General features: G+C 43.0%; 1 protein-coding gene across 1 annotated transcript in view; it reads right to left on the bottom strand.

The window, feature by feature from the left end:
- Positions 1-15,924, bottom strand: part of LOC307104493 (A disintegrin and metallopeptidase domain 3-like) — a gene marked incomplete at both ends in the record, with an annotated part of 100,290 nt that overhangs the window by 72,381 nt on the left and 11,985 nt on the right. The window contains 3 exons of the mRNA XM_079779379.1: positions 3,898-4,075; positions 5,986-6,062; positions 14,211-14,286. Coding sequence (XP_079635505.1) covers positions 3,898-4,075; positions 5,986-6,062; positions 14,211-14,286 — 331 coding nt within the window. The remainder of the gene's footprint in view (positions 1-3,897; positions 4,076-5,985; positions 6,063-14,210; positions 14,287-15,924) is intronic.

Genomic DNA, 15,924 nt, shown 5'->3' with positions numbered 1-15,924 from the left:
GATGCCCTTTTCTTTTCTGTTGGAAAAAAATATTAACACCAATGTGTTAAGTGACTGCAATAAAGTTTCATGTTTGTGTTTCCTTGTGGAAAAAAAAAAAAGAAAGTGCCAGATTATTTGCTAAAGTCATGTGATCATTCTACATTTATACAAGAATTAAGTGGCAATCTTTACATATATTTAATATGCTAATCAATGTTAACCAATATTACTTAAAATAAGACACATAAAATCTATATATTTGAAAGGCTAAGTGCCCTTCTGACAGGCCAACCAACAGGTCAGTATGACACGAACTGACCACCAGGGTGCAGACAGGCAACGCAGGAGCTGCTGAACTGCAGTGACTTGGCAGAGGCGGTTCTTGGGTGATGCACCCTGGAACCAGAGAGGAGGGAGCCCGATTCTGGGGTGTGTCACCTGAGAACCACCCTCTTGCAATCCAGGACCCTTGGGGATGTCAGAGAGCCGGTTTTGGTCCAATCCCTGTACGCCAGGCCGAGAGACCTCACCTGCCATAGGTACCCCACTCACTCCACAGATGCCCACCAGGGTGCCACCCCAGGCGTGGCCAGCCAGGGAGGGACCATGGGAGGTTGGCTCCAGGGCATGTCTGGCTGGTCTTGCCCAGTCCCACCTTGCCGACAACCTTCTAATTAATTTCCTTTCAATGTTTAGAATGTTGCACCAGGGCATGAGTAATTTAAGAAGTGTAAAAAGTGAATGAATTAATTGTCCTCTGAAGAACAAAAAAGGAAATTTCAAAGAATTGTACATGGCTAGATCATTTTTTGTTTAAAAACAAATCCATATATTTGTAAATTCACATTGATAAGAAGATACATTGTAAAATTTGGACCAAATATTCAAAAATTCTAAGACCACTATCTCCAGATAATGATGTTTGGGGAAAAAATCTTGATTTTTTTTCTACTTTTAAATTTTCTATCAAAATAATAGTTTTGTACAGAATTAAAATATGTTTTGGCAAGGAAAATAGGGGAAAAATAATAATAACCAGCAAATCTGGGTATCATTGCATTAGTAGGATGCAAAATAAATAATAATGCAACTATATATATATATATATATATATATATATATATATATATATATATGAAATTCTTGCAACAGTAGGCCTTTGAAGTTGGGGCAGCCTCGATCTCTCTCTCGCCCCTCGCTTCTGGATCACTGCCTCAATCTCAGAGCTGAAATCCCAGCTTCATCCCAGAAGGACGTCTGGAGGACTTCTGGTCTAATTAGCATATTAAGCTTTTATTATTATACACTAGGCCCGATGCACAAAATTCATGCATTGGGGGTGTGTCCCTCAGCCTGGCCCACACCCTCTCCAATCTGTGTCACTTCAGGGGATGTCCGACTGTCAGTTTGGGCCTGATACCTGGGAGATGGGGCCTAAACCGGCAGTCAGACATCCTTCTCACAATCCAGAACTGCTGGCTCCTAACCGCTCACCTGCCTGCCTGCCTGATCGCCTCTAACCATTCTGCTGGCCAAACTGATCAACCCCAACTGCCTCCACGGTGGTCTGCTCTCCCCCACCTGCCCCCCCTGCCAGCCTGCTTACCCCCAACTGCCCCAGTGCCTGCCTGCTCACTCTCACCTGCCCCCCTGCTATTCTGCTTGCCCCCACATACCTCTCCCCTGCCAGCCTGCTCACCGCCAACTGCCCTCCCCTGCCAGCCTGATTGCCCCTAACCATCTCTGCCTCAGTTCCACCAACATGGCTTTATCTGGAAGGAAGTCCATAAGGCCTCCTGGAAGGTCTCCCAGTCTAATTAGCATATTACCCTTTAATTAGAATGAATATATATATATATATCCTACCTAATAAAAGGGAAGTATGCAAATAACTATCACTCCACTACGCCCACGATTGGGCTGGTGGGAGGCTGGGGGTGGGACTCGGGGTGGCTGATTGGGCTGGCGAGAGGAGTGGGGGGCAGGGACTCACGAGTCCCCTCTGCCTGTTCCTCTTGCCAGCCTCAATGGCCGGCACTGCGGGAGGACCCATGGGGCTGGCAGAAGGCGCCAGTGGTGGAACTCGGGGTGGCCGATTGTGTGGCTGCCGGCACCAGTTTTCCACCAGCACCAGTTTTCCTCTGGCCACCCTCTGATCGGAGTGCTGGCGGGAGGCACTCTGATCGGCGGGTGGCCAGAGGAAAACTGGTGTTGGAGGAACTCGGGGTGGCCAATTGTGCTGGCGGGAGGCGCTCCAATCAGCGGGTGGCCAGAGGAAAACTGGTGCTAGAGGAACTTGGGGTGGCCGATCGTGCTGGTGGGAGGTGCTCCGATCGGCGGGTGGCCAAAGGAAAACTGGTGCTGGCGGAGAACTGGTGCCGGCAGCCAGGTGAAGGAAGGTCTATTGCATGAAAGTATGTGCAACAGGCCTCTAATATATATATATACTAGTAGCCCATTTACAGGAAGAATCCTGCAAGCAGCTGCTGCAGCCGAGTGCGCTGCTGCTGCCGCCCGCCCGCTCCGTCCCGCCCCGCCTGGGCTTTCCCTCTGGCAGCCACCTTGCTTTCCGCTTTTCCTCCCTCTTCCTCCTAAGTTGTCTTCAGTCTTCACTCCTCCCTCCCTCAGCGTATGCAAATTAACCGCCATCTTTGTTGGGTAATTTGCATACTCGCCCTGATTGGCTGGTGGGCGTGCCTTTGGCTGGTGGGCGTGGCTTGGGAGTAGTGAAGGTGTGGTCAATTTGCATATTACTATTTTATTAGATAGGATATATATATATATATATATATATATATATATATATATATATGAGGCCCGGTGCATGAAATTCGTGCACAGGGGTGGGGGTGGTGTCCCTCAGCCCAGCCTGACCCTCTCCAATCTGGGACCTCTCAAGGGATGTCTGACTGCCCATTTAGACGGGCAGGCGGACATCACTCTCACAACACAGGACTGCTGATTCCCAACTGCTCACCTTCCTGCCTTCCTGATTGCCCCTAACTGCTTCCACCTGCCAGCCTGATCAACCCCTAACCACTCCCCTGCCAGCCTGATTGATGCCTAACTGCTCCCCTTCCAGCCTGTTTGCCCCTAACTGCCCTCCCTTGCAGGCCTGGTAACCCATAACTGCCATCCTCTGCAGGCTTAGTCCCCCACAACTGCCCTCCCTGCAGGCCTGTTCCCCCCCCAACTGCACTCCCCTGCAGGCCTGGTCCCTCCCAACTGCCCTCCCCTGATGTCCATCTTGTGGGGGCCATCTTGTGTCCACATGGGGGCAGCCATCTTTGACCACATGGGGGTAGCCATCTTGTGTGTTGGAGTGATGGTCAATTTGCATATTATTCTTTTATTAGATAGGATAGAGGCCTGGTGCACGGGTGGGGGCAGGCTTGTTTTCCCTGAAAGGTGTCCCAGATCAGGGTGGGGTTTCCTTTGGGGCATGGGGTGGCCTGGGCAAGGGGCCTGTGGTGATTTGCAGGGCGGCCACAACCCCCAGCGACCCAAGAGGAGGCCCTGGTATCTGGGATTTATTTCTCTTCTATAATTGAAACTTTGTAGCTTTGAGTGCAGTCCACCAGCCAGGGTGTGCAGGAAGCTTGGCTACCTCCATTGCCTGGGAAATCCAAGCCCCCCACTCGCTCCATGGCCACAGCCGTCCTGGTTGGGTTAATTTGCATACTCGCTCCTGATTGGCTGGTGGGTGTTGCTTGTGGGCGTAGCAGAGGTATGGTCAATTTGCATGTTTTTCTCTTATCAGTGTAGATATTCTTATTAATATATTCATAAAATACTTAAATATCTTATAAGAGGTTTTAATATAAATATGTTTAATTTTTTTAAATGTAACAAATTTCTATGAGAATAAGTTTATCAAAAGTAGCAAAATGAAAATATTAGAATACTGTGGCTTACTTCTGACTTCACAAGAATCCTGTAGGCCTGATCTCCCAATTGGATCATAGGATAATTGTCTTGTAATGGGAGAAAATCAGCATTATTATTCTTTATTTGATAAAGCATGTGCTCAAACATAGCTGTGGATTCCAATGGTTCAATTCCATAACTGACGTTCACCAACTGCAATAATCCCCTGAATATTTAAACACATAAAAAGACATAAAAAGTAATTACTTTAGATTTTCTCTTTGAGAAGTGTAAATCAATACCAAATAAAAACTTTTATAAAATTTGATAGTTACTCTTATGGTACAATTAAATCTAGGAATCATTCCATTTTACTCAAATTAACTTTCAACCTAATCTTATACCATCTGTCTGTTATGGCATTTAAAAGTCCCTGTGGTTCTTGTAGGGCTAATCCATATGAATATTCTTTATACTAGTGAACTTATTCTGAATAAATTTTATCACTGTAAGCTTAGGATAGAGACAACAAAATATGAAAAATACTAGAGGCCTGGTGCACGAAATTCATGCATGGGGGGCTCTGTCCCTCAGCCCAGCCTGACCCTCTCCAATTTGGGAGCCCTGGAGGGATTTCCGACAGCCTGTTTAGGGTCCCAGTGGGCCTAAACAGGCAGTTGGACATCCCTCTCACAATTCAGGACTGCTGGCTCCCAATTGCTTGCCTGCCTGCCTTCCTGATTGCCCCTAACCACTTCTGCCTGCCAGCCTGATCACCCCCTACCCACTCCCCTGCCAACCTGATTGATGCCTAACTGCTCCCCTGCCAGCCTGATTGCCCCTAACTGCCCTCCCTTGCATTCCTGGACACCCCTAACTGCCCTCCCCTGCAGGCCTGGTCCCCCCTCAACTGCCCATCCCTGCAGGCCCAGTTGCCCCCAATTTCCATCCTCTGCCAGCCTGGTCACCCCTTACTGCCCTCCCCTGCAGGCTTGATTTCCCCCAACTGCCCTCCCTTGCAGGCCTGGTTTCTCCCAACTGCCCTCCCTTGCAGACCTGGTCCCTCCCAACTGCTGGCCATCTTCTGGCAGCCATCTTGTGTCCACATGGGGGCAGTCATCTTATGTTTTGGAGTGATGGTCAATTTGCATATTACTCTTTTATTAGATAGGATAGAGGCCTGGTGCACGGGTGAGGGCTGGCTGGTTTGCCCTGAAGCGTGTCCCGGATCAGGGTGGGGCATGGGCAAGGGGCCTGTGGTGGATTGCAGGCCCGCCACACCCCTGGTGACCCAAGCGGAGGCCCTGGTATCTGGGATTTATTTATCTTCTATAATTGAAACTTTGTAGCCTTGAGCGGAGGCTAGAGCAGGCCAGGGAGGGTGGAAAGCTTGGCTTCCTCCATATTAGGGAAACCCAAGCCCCCTGCTAGCTCTGTAGCCACAGCCATTTTTGTTGTGATTTATTTATCTTCTATAATTAAAACTTTGTATCCTTGAGCAGAGGCCAAGGCAGGCCAGGAAGCTTGGCTTCCTCCACTGCCGGGGGCAACCCAAGCCTCCTGCTCTCTCCAGCTCCATGGCTGCCTCCATTTTTGTTGAGATTTATTTATCTTCTATAATTGAAACTTTGTAGCCTTCAGCAGAGGCCAAGGCAGGCCAGGAAGCTTGGCTTCCTCCATCTCCAGGGGCAACCAAAGCCACCTGCTCTCTCCAGCTCTGTGGCTGCTGCCATTTCTGCTGGGATTTATTTATCTTCCATAATTGAAACTTTGAAGCCTTGAGTGGAGTCCAGGGCCGGCCAGGATGTGCAGGAAGCTTGGCTTCCTCCATTGCCTGGGAAACCCAAGCCTCCTGCTCGCTACGTGGCCGCAGCCACCTTGGTTGGGTTAATTTGCATACTCACTCCTGATTGGCTGGTGGGCGTGGCTTGTGGGTGTAGTGAAGTTATGGTCAATTTGCATATTACTCTTTTATTAGACAGGATAAGAGGAGGAAAAGGAAATTTAAGCATATGAGAAGAAACTCAACCAAAGCCTATATTTTCTTTGCTTTCACTCTATCACTCAAGGAATTTGGAAAAATTAAGATGTTACACTACATTGTCAATCATGCAGATCTCTGGAATTTGCAATTACCTGAGTCCAGAACAGGTGCTTAGTGTCACGACTGAATTTGGCATCTCTGCGGCATGTCCTTGATAAAAGCAATGCTTCTAACAGGAATACATAAAGGTACATTCATGAATGATTTGTACATAAAGTGTGTGGTTTCATACTTACTTTCTAGACATTATGAAATGCACAGATTTAGCCAATTAACCAATATTATTTACCAGATTTGCAGATTTCCTTTTGATCTACCTATAATTATTTCCTCTTAACACTCGTCTGCCTATAAATCCCATGCAAAAAATCCTTGCTATAATAAAGAATTCTATAATTTTGAAAGAACCTTTTAGAATAGGACATATAGCTACCCTGATCAAAAAAAAAAAAAAAAGATAAAGGAGTTTGTCACCTCCAAACCACTATTACATGAAATGTAATACTTCTTCAAGAATAATAAGAAGAAAAAAGAAAAACATATGAACAATAAAATGGCAATAAATATACATCAACCATTGAATCTAAAAAAATATAAAATAAACAAGCAAAACAGAATCAGAAAGAAAGAATAAATCCTAATGTAAGCTGTAAGATTTAATTAGTAGTAATATATTAATACTAGAGGCCCGGTGCATGAAAATTCATGCACTGGAGAAGGGGGTCCCTCAGCCTGGCCTGCCCCCTCTTACAGTCTGGGATCCCTCAGGGGCAGAAGCCGACCCAGGAATCAGGGAAAGGAACGCCCCATCACACCTCTGCTGCTTCCACTGCTGCCAGTGCAAGCCTCGACCAGCCCTGGTTACCTGAGCCTTGGGTGGCCCTGGGAAGCTGGGCAGCTGGGCAGCTGCCATCTGAGTCTTGCCTGTGCCTCGGGCCAGCCCTGGGCAGCTGGGGGTCTGAAGAGACTGGAGAACTCCAGAGGCAGGCGCGAGGGGTGGCCAGGTACCTGCCACACCAGCAGGGCTGAGGGGACTGGGTACCACCATCTTATGCATGTGGGTGCCGCCATATTTGAGGGTGTGGCAGTCAATTAGCATATTATCTCCTTATTGGCTGTGGGTGCCACCATCTCTGTGACATTGTGAGGGTCAATTAGCATATTCCCTCTTTATTAGGTAGGATTGGCTCATAAATTGTGTGAGCTCATAAATTGGCTCATAAATTTAGGATTGGCTCATAAATTGTGAACTCAAATAGAATTCTAATCCAAGATGTTAATAATAGGGTAACTAATTTGTTAGGATGCAGGGAAATTTTCTGTGCTTTCCACTTTTTTTCTTAAACCTAAATATGCTGAAAAAATTAGGTATATTAATTTTTAAAAAAGATATTATTGAGGAAATAAAAAGGCAAACCATGGCCTAGATGAAATGATTCATAATATATATATTTTTTATTTAATTAATTTATTTTTTAATTTAAATTATATTTTTTAATTACAATTTACATTAATATTATTTCATATTAGATAATTTACAATGTGTTTCCCTTGATATTTTCAGTACCCACCTAACACAATAAATAATTTTTGCAATATTATTGACTATATTTTCTATGCTGTACTCTACATTTCTGTGAATATTCTGTAAATGCCAACTTGTACTTCCTAATCCCTTCCCTTTTTCACCCAGTCCTCCAAATCCTCTCCCCATCTGGCAACTATTATTCTGTTCTATATATATTTCTGTTTTGTATCTATGTACAAAAGTTTTTGTAGTTTTAATGAACTCCGGTTTATTTTCTGTTGTTGTTTGTGCATATATTTTAAAAGAACTTGTATCTAAGATATAAAAAGAGATATTACAGCGCGGGAATAAAAAGATATGTAACCCAATTAAAACTCTGTAAGAGTTTTTTTTTTATAATAAAAACTTAGAATACAGCTACAATAATCAAAACAGTGTGGTACTGTAATAAGAGAGACATACAGACCAATGCAATAGAATTATGAGTTCAGAAATAAACTCATACATCTATAGATAATAGATTTTTACATAACTTCCAAGATTATTCAATGTATAAGGAATAATCTCGTCAACAAATTGTGCTAGAAAAACTGAAAATCCATATGCAAAAAATAATATCAGGTATTATTATACACCGTCCTATATAATAAAATCCTAATATGCTAACTGTCCAAACGTTCAACCGTTTGACCACTTGCTATGGCGCACACTGACCAAAGGGGACAGATGCTCCGACCAGTAGGTTAGCTTGCTGCTGGGGTCTGGCCAATCAGGACTGGCTGAGATGGCCAGACATGCCCTGGGATCCCCACCTCCCCCGTCCCGTGGTCCCTCCATGGCCCTGATTGTGTACCAGTGGGGTCCTTTAGCCTGGCCTGCACCCTCTTGCAATCCAGGACCCCTCAGGGGATATTGGAGAGCTGGTTTCAGCCCAATCTCTGCTGGCCGGGCTGAGGGACGCCACTGGTGCACAAATTCATGCACCGGGCCTCTAGTGTACAATAATTAAGTCCAAACGGATCAAACATCCAAATATAAGAGCTGAAACTATAAAACTCTTACAAGAAATAATAGGGGTAAATCTCCATAAATTTGGATATGGCAGTGGGCAGTCTTTCCTTAGTTCTGACACAGAAAGCACAAACAACAACCAAAAATAAAGTGGAATTTATTAAAATTACAAAAACTTTTGCACATCAAAGGATATGATCTAGAAAGAGACAACTCATGAAATGGGGGAAAATATTTGCAAATCATATAATTGATAAGGGTATTGTTCAAATCAACATCAAAATAACAAATAGCATCTGTAATACTTTAATCAATAAGGATACATTTTTAAAATATATTTTATTGATTTTTTACAGAGAGGAAGGGAGAGGGATAGAAAGCTAGAAACATCGATGAGAGAGAAACATCGACCAGCTGCCTCCTGCACGCCCCCTACCGGGGATGTGCCCGCAACCAATGTACATGCCCTTGACCGGAATCGAACCTGGGACCTTTCAGTCCACAGACCGATGCTCTATCCACAGAGCCAAACCGGTTTTGGCGGATACATTTTTAAAAATGAAAAATAGGTACTACTGAGGAGCTGGAGCACATGGAACAATATAACATCAAAAGACCCAAGAAAGCTAAAATGTCATTGGAACAATAGAACACACTAAATCTACACTTAACCTGGTGACTGCTTTCAAATTTAGATTATTAAAACGTGAAGAATGCAACTGAAAATCACACCCTCTATCAACAAGCAAGAAAATCACAGCAAAAATGGGAAAATACAACCAACTGATACCAATATTGACAAGAGGGACATGTTGAAACTATCACAAAGGTTTTTAAAAAGCTATGAAAACTTGTTACAACGAACATCGAAATTAAATTCTGGGCAGGAAGATGGTGCAATAAGAATCCCTATCTCCTCCATCCCCCAACAAACAGACCAATTCAGCAACACTTCACAGGCATTTTGCCTTTGTGAGAAACCAGAAACTAATAGGAAGCCTCCTGCACATCATAGAAGAGTGGAAAATCTCTTACCAAAGCCAGTAGGGAGGATTGGGAGACCTTTTCACCAGAAACTCTGCCCCAGAGCACTGCCTTATGATCAGAAACACATCCTCTAGTTACCATCCTACTGATGGGTGGGAAGCGGCTTGCGCACAAGTCCAGGGCCCTAATGTTTCTGTGGGGCTGACCCAAAGAACTAGTATCTGTGACAGGAGTCCTGGAGATCCAATGGGTTCAGCACAGTCTAGCCACCCAAGCAACAATAGAGGCGGTGGCTACCAGACACCATTGATTCATCCCCACCCTAACTCTGCCCAGAGTGAGTGGATGGAAAATCCCAGCTCTGTGCTTCCTCCTGGGGTAGGAAAAGTTGATCCACACATGCAGTGCCTCCACTTCACCACAATTGCCCAAGGAACTAGCATCTGTCTCACCAATCCTGGAGCCCTGATGAGTCCTGCACACTCCAGTTGACAGGGAAAGAACAGAGGCAGCAGCTCCGGATGGTAAATGCCACTGGTCCTTTCTGCTGACCAGCACAGAGAAGGCAGGAATAAATAGATGCCTGCTTTGCCCTGAAAATGGCAAAATGCTAGTAGAGGCCCCCAAATCTCTTTCCAGGATATTTTGTGGGGTCCTCTTCTGTATTCCCCCAAAGGGAAAGCTGAGGGAGCCCTCTAAGAAGCAGACACCGATACAGAGAATTAATAAAATAGTCAGGAAAAGATGTCTCACACAAAGGAATAAGATAAATCTCCAAAACTGACCCTAATGAAATCAAGTTAAATGATTTACCTGACAGAGAATTAAAATGAACTCTCATGAACATGCTCACTGAGCCCAAGAGAACAATGCAAAAATTTCTGATCAATGTCCTTTTGTGAAGAATGTAGGCAAATTACAAAATGGAGAAAATATTTGCATACCACATATCTGGAATAATACATATTCACATAATAGATATCTCTATTTTGAATGTATTGGTTGCTCAAAATTTTATTAAAAAAATCAAAAGACATTTAATGGATATTTCACAAAAAGGGAACAAATAAGCACATGAAAATATGTCCAACATCATTAGTTACTGGGAAATGCCAATCAGAATCACAGGCGATATCACTACACATCTATAAGAATGTCTATTTTTTTTTAAATCCTGAATAGTGATCACCACGGCAGGAATGCAGACACTAATCTCTCACACATTGCCAGTGGAAATATAAGATAGTACAACATTCTGGCAAATATTTTGGTAATGCCTTTTTTAAAATAATCTTTTTTGTTGAAAGTATTACATATGTCCCCTGTTTCCCCCATTGACCTCTACCACCCTGGCCCCTCCACCACCTGAGGCCTTAACCACCCTATTGTCTGTGCCCATGGGCTATGCATATATGATATGAGTTCATTGGTTGATCTCTTCCACCCCTCACCTCCCTCCCCTGCTTTAATTCCTTTTAAAATATAAACATACACTTACAATATGGCTTGTCAATCATATACCTGGATATGTGTTCCAGAGAAATAAAAATTTTTATTTCATCTAAATTATTAGATTTATTGGAGTAAAGCTTTTAAAATACTCTCAAATATTTATTTTTCTCTGTGACTAGTAAAATCTCCTTTTATCCCTAATATTGATAGTATTTCTTATTTTGTAGAAGTCTTACTAGGATTATTAATTTTTAGTTATTTTAAGGAACTAAATTCTGGGCTTTAATGTTTTATTTTTCATTGATTTATTTTTCATTGATTTATATTTTTAAATTTCTTTATTGATTACGGTGTTACATATGTGTCCTTATTCCCCCTGATTTCCTTTTCTCATTGATTTCTGCTTTTATGTGCATTTATTGCCTTCCTCTACAATGTTGGAACCCTTTATAGAGAACTAGTGCCCTGGTGCACAGATTCAGGCACATTGAAAGTAAATTAATTATAAGTTGGCTGGGAGGGCAGGACTAGGCGAGACAGGCCCAACACACACTAGAGCCAACCTCCCCCAGTCCCTGCCCGGCGGGCTGCACATGGGGCAGCCCTGCAGCTCAAAGGGCCTCTGCAGAGTGAGCAGGATACCTCTGGCAGGTGGGGGCCCTTAGCCTAGCCTTCTGCGATTGGGCCAAAACTGGCTCTCTGAAATGCCCCAAGGGGGTCCAGATTGCAAGAGGGCGGTTCTCGGGTGATGCACCCTGGAATTGGACTCCCTCCTCTCCGGTTCTGGGGGGTGTCACCTGAGAACCACTGCTGTGAAGTCACTGTAGCTCAGCAGCTCCTGCATTGAGTATCTGCACCCTGGTGGTCAGTGCACATTATAGCTAGTGGTCAGAGCATCTGCCCGGGTGGTCATTGGGAGTCATAGCTATCTGTCAAATGGTTGGACAGTCGTTTAGCCTTTTATATAGAGAGTATTGCATTTTGTTAATCCTCCTCTGAGGATATCTTTCCATTGACTTTTTTAGGGACAGTGGAAGAGAGAGGGAAAGACAAAGAGAAACATTGATGTGAGAGAAACACATCAATTGATTGCCTACTGCATGAGCTCAGAACAGTCCAGGGCCCAGGAGGATCCTGCAACCAAGGTACTTACCCTTGACTGGAATAGCACCTAGGACTGCAGGCTGCCACTCTATCCACTGAGCCAAACCAACTAGGGCTAGAGTACTGTATTTTGTAGAGGAAGGTAATTAATTTAATGGTAACCCTCCTTAATCTGTTCATTGCTTCAGGCTATGGGGTGAAGAATGGGAAGATAAAAATACCCATTACTCCAGATGCCTTCCCTTAAGAATTAGCCTTTCTGGTCTCAGATGAATGCCTGCTCATACCATGCTGCCTGGGCTGAACAATCCATTATCTTCCAACAATGTTTGACCTAGAGCAATGATTTTCAACGAGTGCGTTGCAAGAATTTTTGAAACATGCAATACCTGATTATTTAGTCAGTGGCAGAGACATCTTTTCCCTTACATTGTCAAGTTAAAAAAAAATGACAACAGCAAACACAACAATATCCATGCAATGTAAGTGAATCAAAATTATACCTATATATTTTTTCAGGTGTGACACAGAATTTTTGTAATTAGCTTATGTGTACCATGAGACAAAAAAGGTAAAAAAACCATTGGCCTAGCCTAGCTGGCATGACTCAGACCTGTGAACCAGGATATCACTATTCAATTCCTAGTCAGGGAACATGCCCGGATTGTGGGTTTGACCCCATGTAGGGAGAATGCTGGAAGTAGCTGATGAATGATTCTATCTCACCCTTAATATTTCTCTCTCTCCATCCACCTTCTTATCTGAAACTAATAAAAATACATTTTAAAAAATCACCAACCTAGCTGAAACTGGTTTGGCTCAGTGGATAGAGCGTCGGCCTGCAGACTGAAAGGTCCCAGGTTTGATTCCGGTCAAGGGCATGTACCTTGGTTGCGGGCACATCCCCAGTAGGGGGTATGCAAGAGGCAGCTGATCAATGTTTTTCTCTCATTGATGTTTCTAACTCTCTATCCCTCTCTCTTCCTCTCTGTAAAAAAATCAATAAAACATATTTTTTTAAAAATCACGAACCTATAGTATTATCTCCATTTGAATCTCTACCTTTCAGTAGAATCTTACCCAGCCTAATCCTCAATGAAGGACATAAGGCAGCTACCTTCCCTCCAAATACATATATCTAATAAGCTCTGTTCATCTCTGGTCCTGTCTCCTTCAAGTTCCAACTGCTTCAGCATCCCTGAACTCCAATCTCTTAGTGGTTGCTTAATTCTACTTCTTATGCTGTGCTTAAGACATTATTCCCAGTCAGAAGGTCAAGTTAAATTTGAGACTCACCTTCTAGGTGTCCTGTTTCTTAGTGAGAAATCTCCTGATCTCTCTATTGCCAAATGTCTAAAAACAGGTACCTCATGTACAATATTTTATTGTGCTTTCTACTTGTAGATGGTGATTATAACATGCTATGCCAGATACCATTTATTTATTTATTTTGCTTTTAATTTATTTTTATTATTGAGAGTATTTCAGATGTCTCCCATCTCTCCCCGCCCCCCCAAGTCCCATCCATCTAACTCGCCCTCCCCCACCCCATGCCCCAGGCCTTCATCCCACTATTGTCTGTGTCCATGGGCTGTGCCTATATGGATTTATATTAATATCTCAATTACAATAAATAGAATCTGACCAATCATTTGTCAACATTGGTTTCTTCCAAATCATATATTCTAGCAAAATGAGAACCTTGCAGACTATAGCTAACTTTCTCACATACTTTGAAAAATTTCTTCACTCCTACCAGCATTTTGGGTTATAATTGAAATTCCAATGTTTCATACTGAACACATTCAGTTTCTGTACCTAATATGCTTTTCTGTCCTCACTTTTTCAATGTTCAATCTACAATTTCCACCATTACCTCTCCGCTCAGAGACTAGGATATATCAATTTAAACTGCTCAATGTGTTGTTGTTGTTGTTGTTGTTGTTGTTGTTGTTTATCTTTTTTAGCTCCTTCATCTATTTTTGGTTTGTTTGTTTCTTGTCAAACTCTTACTAATACTTCCAGATATTAAATGACTTTCTTGAATAAGCAACTCCTAAATTTTAAACTTAAAAAGTAGTTTTTGTATTCCATATGATTTTATTGTAATTGTCATATTATGCTTGGATTTTTTATTTGTTTGCCCAATAATTCTGTGGAGTATAAAACAATATTTTTCTTCTCAATAATTGCATGTAAAAAATAGATTCTACACAGAATAAAAGGAAGACTTACCTTTTTAAATGAAGAATCTGGATACAATGTTCCTGACTTGTATGTATATACCAGGAAATGAGTGTCTAAAAATGACCTAAATCAACCAAGATAATGACACTTCATTATTTGAATTTAATTAACAAAAGAAACTTCCAGACTCATGAAATTAAACAAATTTACTTTCAATTATAGAAGCTCAAATATCCAAACAATTAAATGGACTCATCTTTCCATGATCTAATTTGCCTTCTAAAAGCATAATTCTATACAATAAAAGCCTAATATGTAAATTGTCCCCTCAGGCTGTCTTTTGACCAGGAGTTCAACTGTTCGCTGTAACATGTGCTGACCACCAGGGGGTGGTGCAGAACACGGCAGGCATCGGCAACACAGTGTTGGCAGCAGGCAGCAGTGGAGGCAGGACCACAGTGGGATGGAGAAGCAGTTGAGCAGGTGGCGCCAGGCCAATGTGAGTGCAATTGGGGCCCGATAGACCCACCAATCGCCCTGCAGATTGTGACCAGCAGGGGCACAGGGGGGCCAAGCCCATATTGATTGCTCCACAGATGGGATGGTGGAGCAGTGAGGGGGCAGTGCCAGGCCAAGGTGGGATGCCCGGTTGGGCTATAGGGCTGAGAGGTTGGGGCCGCGAGCTGGGGCCCGATCTCCGCGAGGGGGGTGTCTCCCATGGGACCCCACCCATGCACGAATTTGTGCACTGGGCCTCTAGTGTGTATATAAGAGAAAAGAATAACCAGTATGACCAGATACCAGTATGGAAGCTGCAATGACATAGCTTTACCTGAAGTAAAAAGCAGAGCTTCCAGATTCCCACAACAAAGTTTTCTTTTAGATTTAAGCATCAATACATCTAATAACATAAATAGGCCAACTAATATTTACAAACAAGTAGCCATTAGTTGATAAAGGCAAAAAATATGCTTTTATCATTAGTTTGTATGCAGTTTGTAAAACAACCTCAGTGTTCTCATTGCCTTAAAACAGCAATGGATGTTCACACATTTACTGCAGGTTGGGCTAATGCTACCTTCATTCTGGAACCCAGGAAAAGGCATGACCCCTCCTTAGAGAATGCCTTTCTTTTAGCAGAAAGAGAAAAAAAATTGGGAGCACAGAATAGTTCTCAAAGCCTTTGTTTAGAAGCGGGATACTAGTGTCCCTGCTCACATCTCATAAGCCAACCTAAAGGATCTCTGTAGACAAACCCAAGATAAACATGCTTCAGAAGTTAAGTCTTTTCTCCTGGAAGAAAGTGGTCATCATGGAACAATCTAACACTATTATTTATTGTTGGGAGACCGGACTTTCTCAAGGATGCCAAACACCAAAAGGCATTTCAAGGCCAGAATTGAGAGGACTAGAGCACTCACAGGGTACTTTCAGTCAACAGGAACTCTCTTTCTGGGTCTGCTTTGTTGTCTCTCGTTCCTGATAACCTTTCCTTTTTCTCCAGTCAAATAACAAAACTAGAGAGATCCTCTGAGAAAAACAGATATTTATCAGTTCACATTTTATATACATTCTTAAGGGAAAACTCTGAATGGCCTGGGCTGATTCAGGTTCAAGTACCTGGGAAAAATAATGTGTGGGGACTGAACAGTAAAATAAAAATTTAAGGGAGTTATAATAAATCAGGGACAATTAATATAAAACCATAGACACAAACAACTACTGGAAAATTCACTCTACCAAATGGACTCTATCAAATCGC

This window comes from Cnephaeus nilssonii (genome assembly GCF_951640355.1).
Source record: "Cnephaeus nilssonii genome assembly, chromosome: 8".
Lineage (NCBI taxonomy): Eukaryota > Metazoa > Chordata > Mammalia > Chiroptera > Vespertilionidae > Cnephaeus > Cnephaeus nilssonii.
This window is presented reverse-complemented; position numbering and strand designations above follow the sequence as displayed.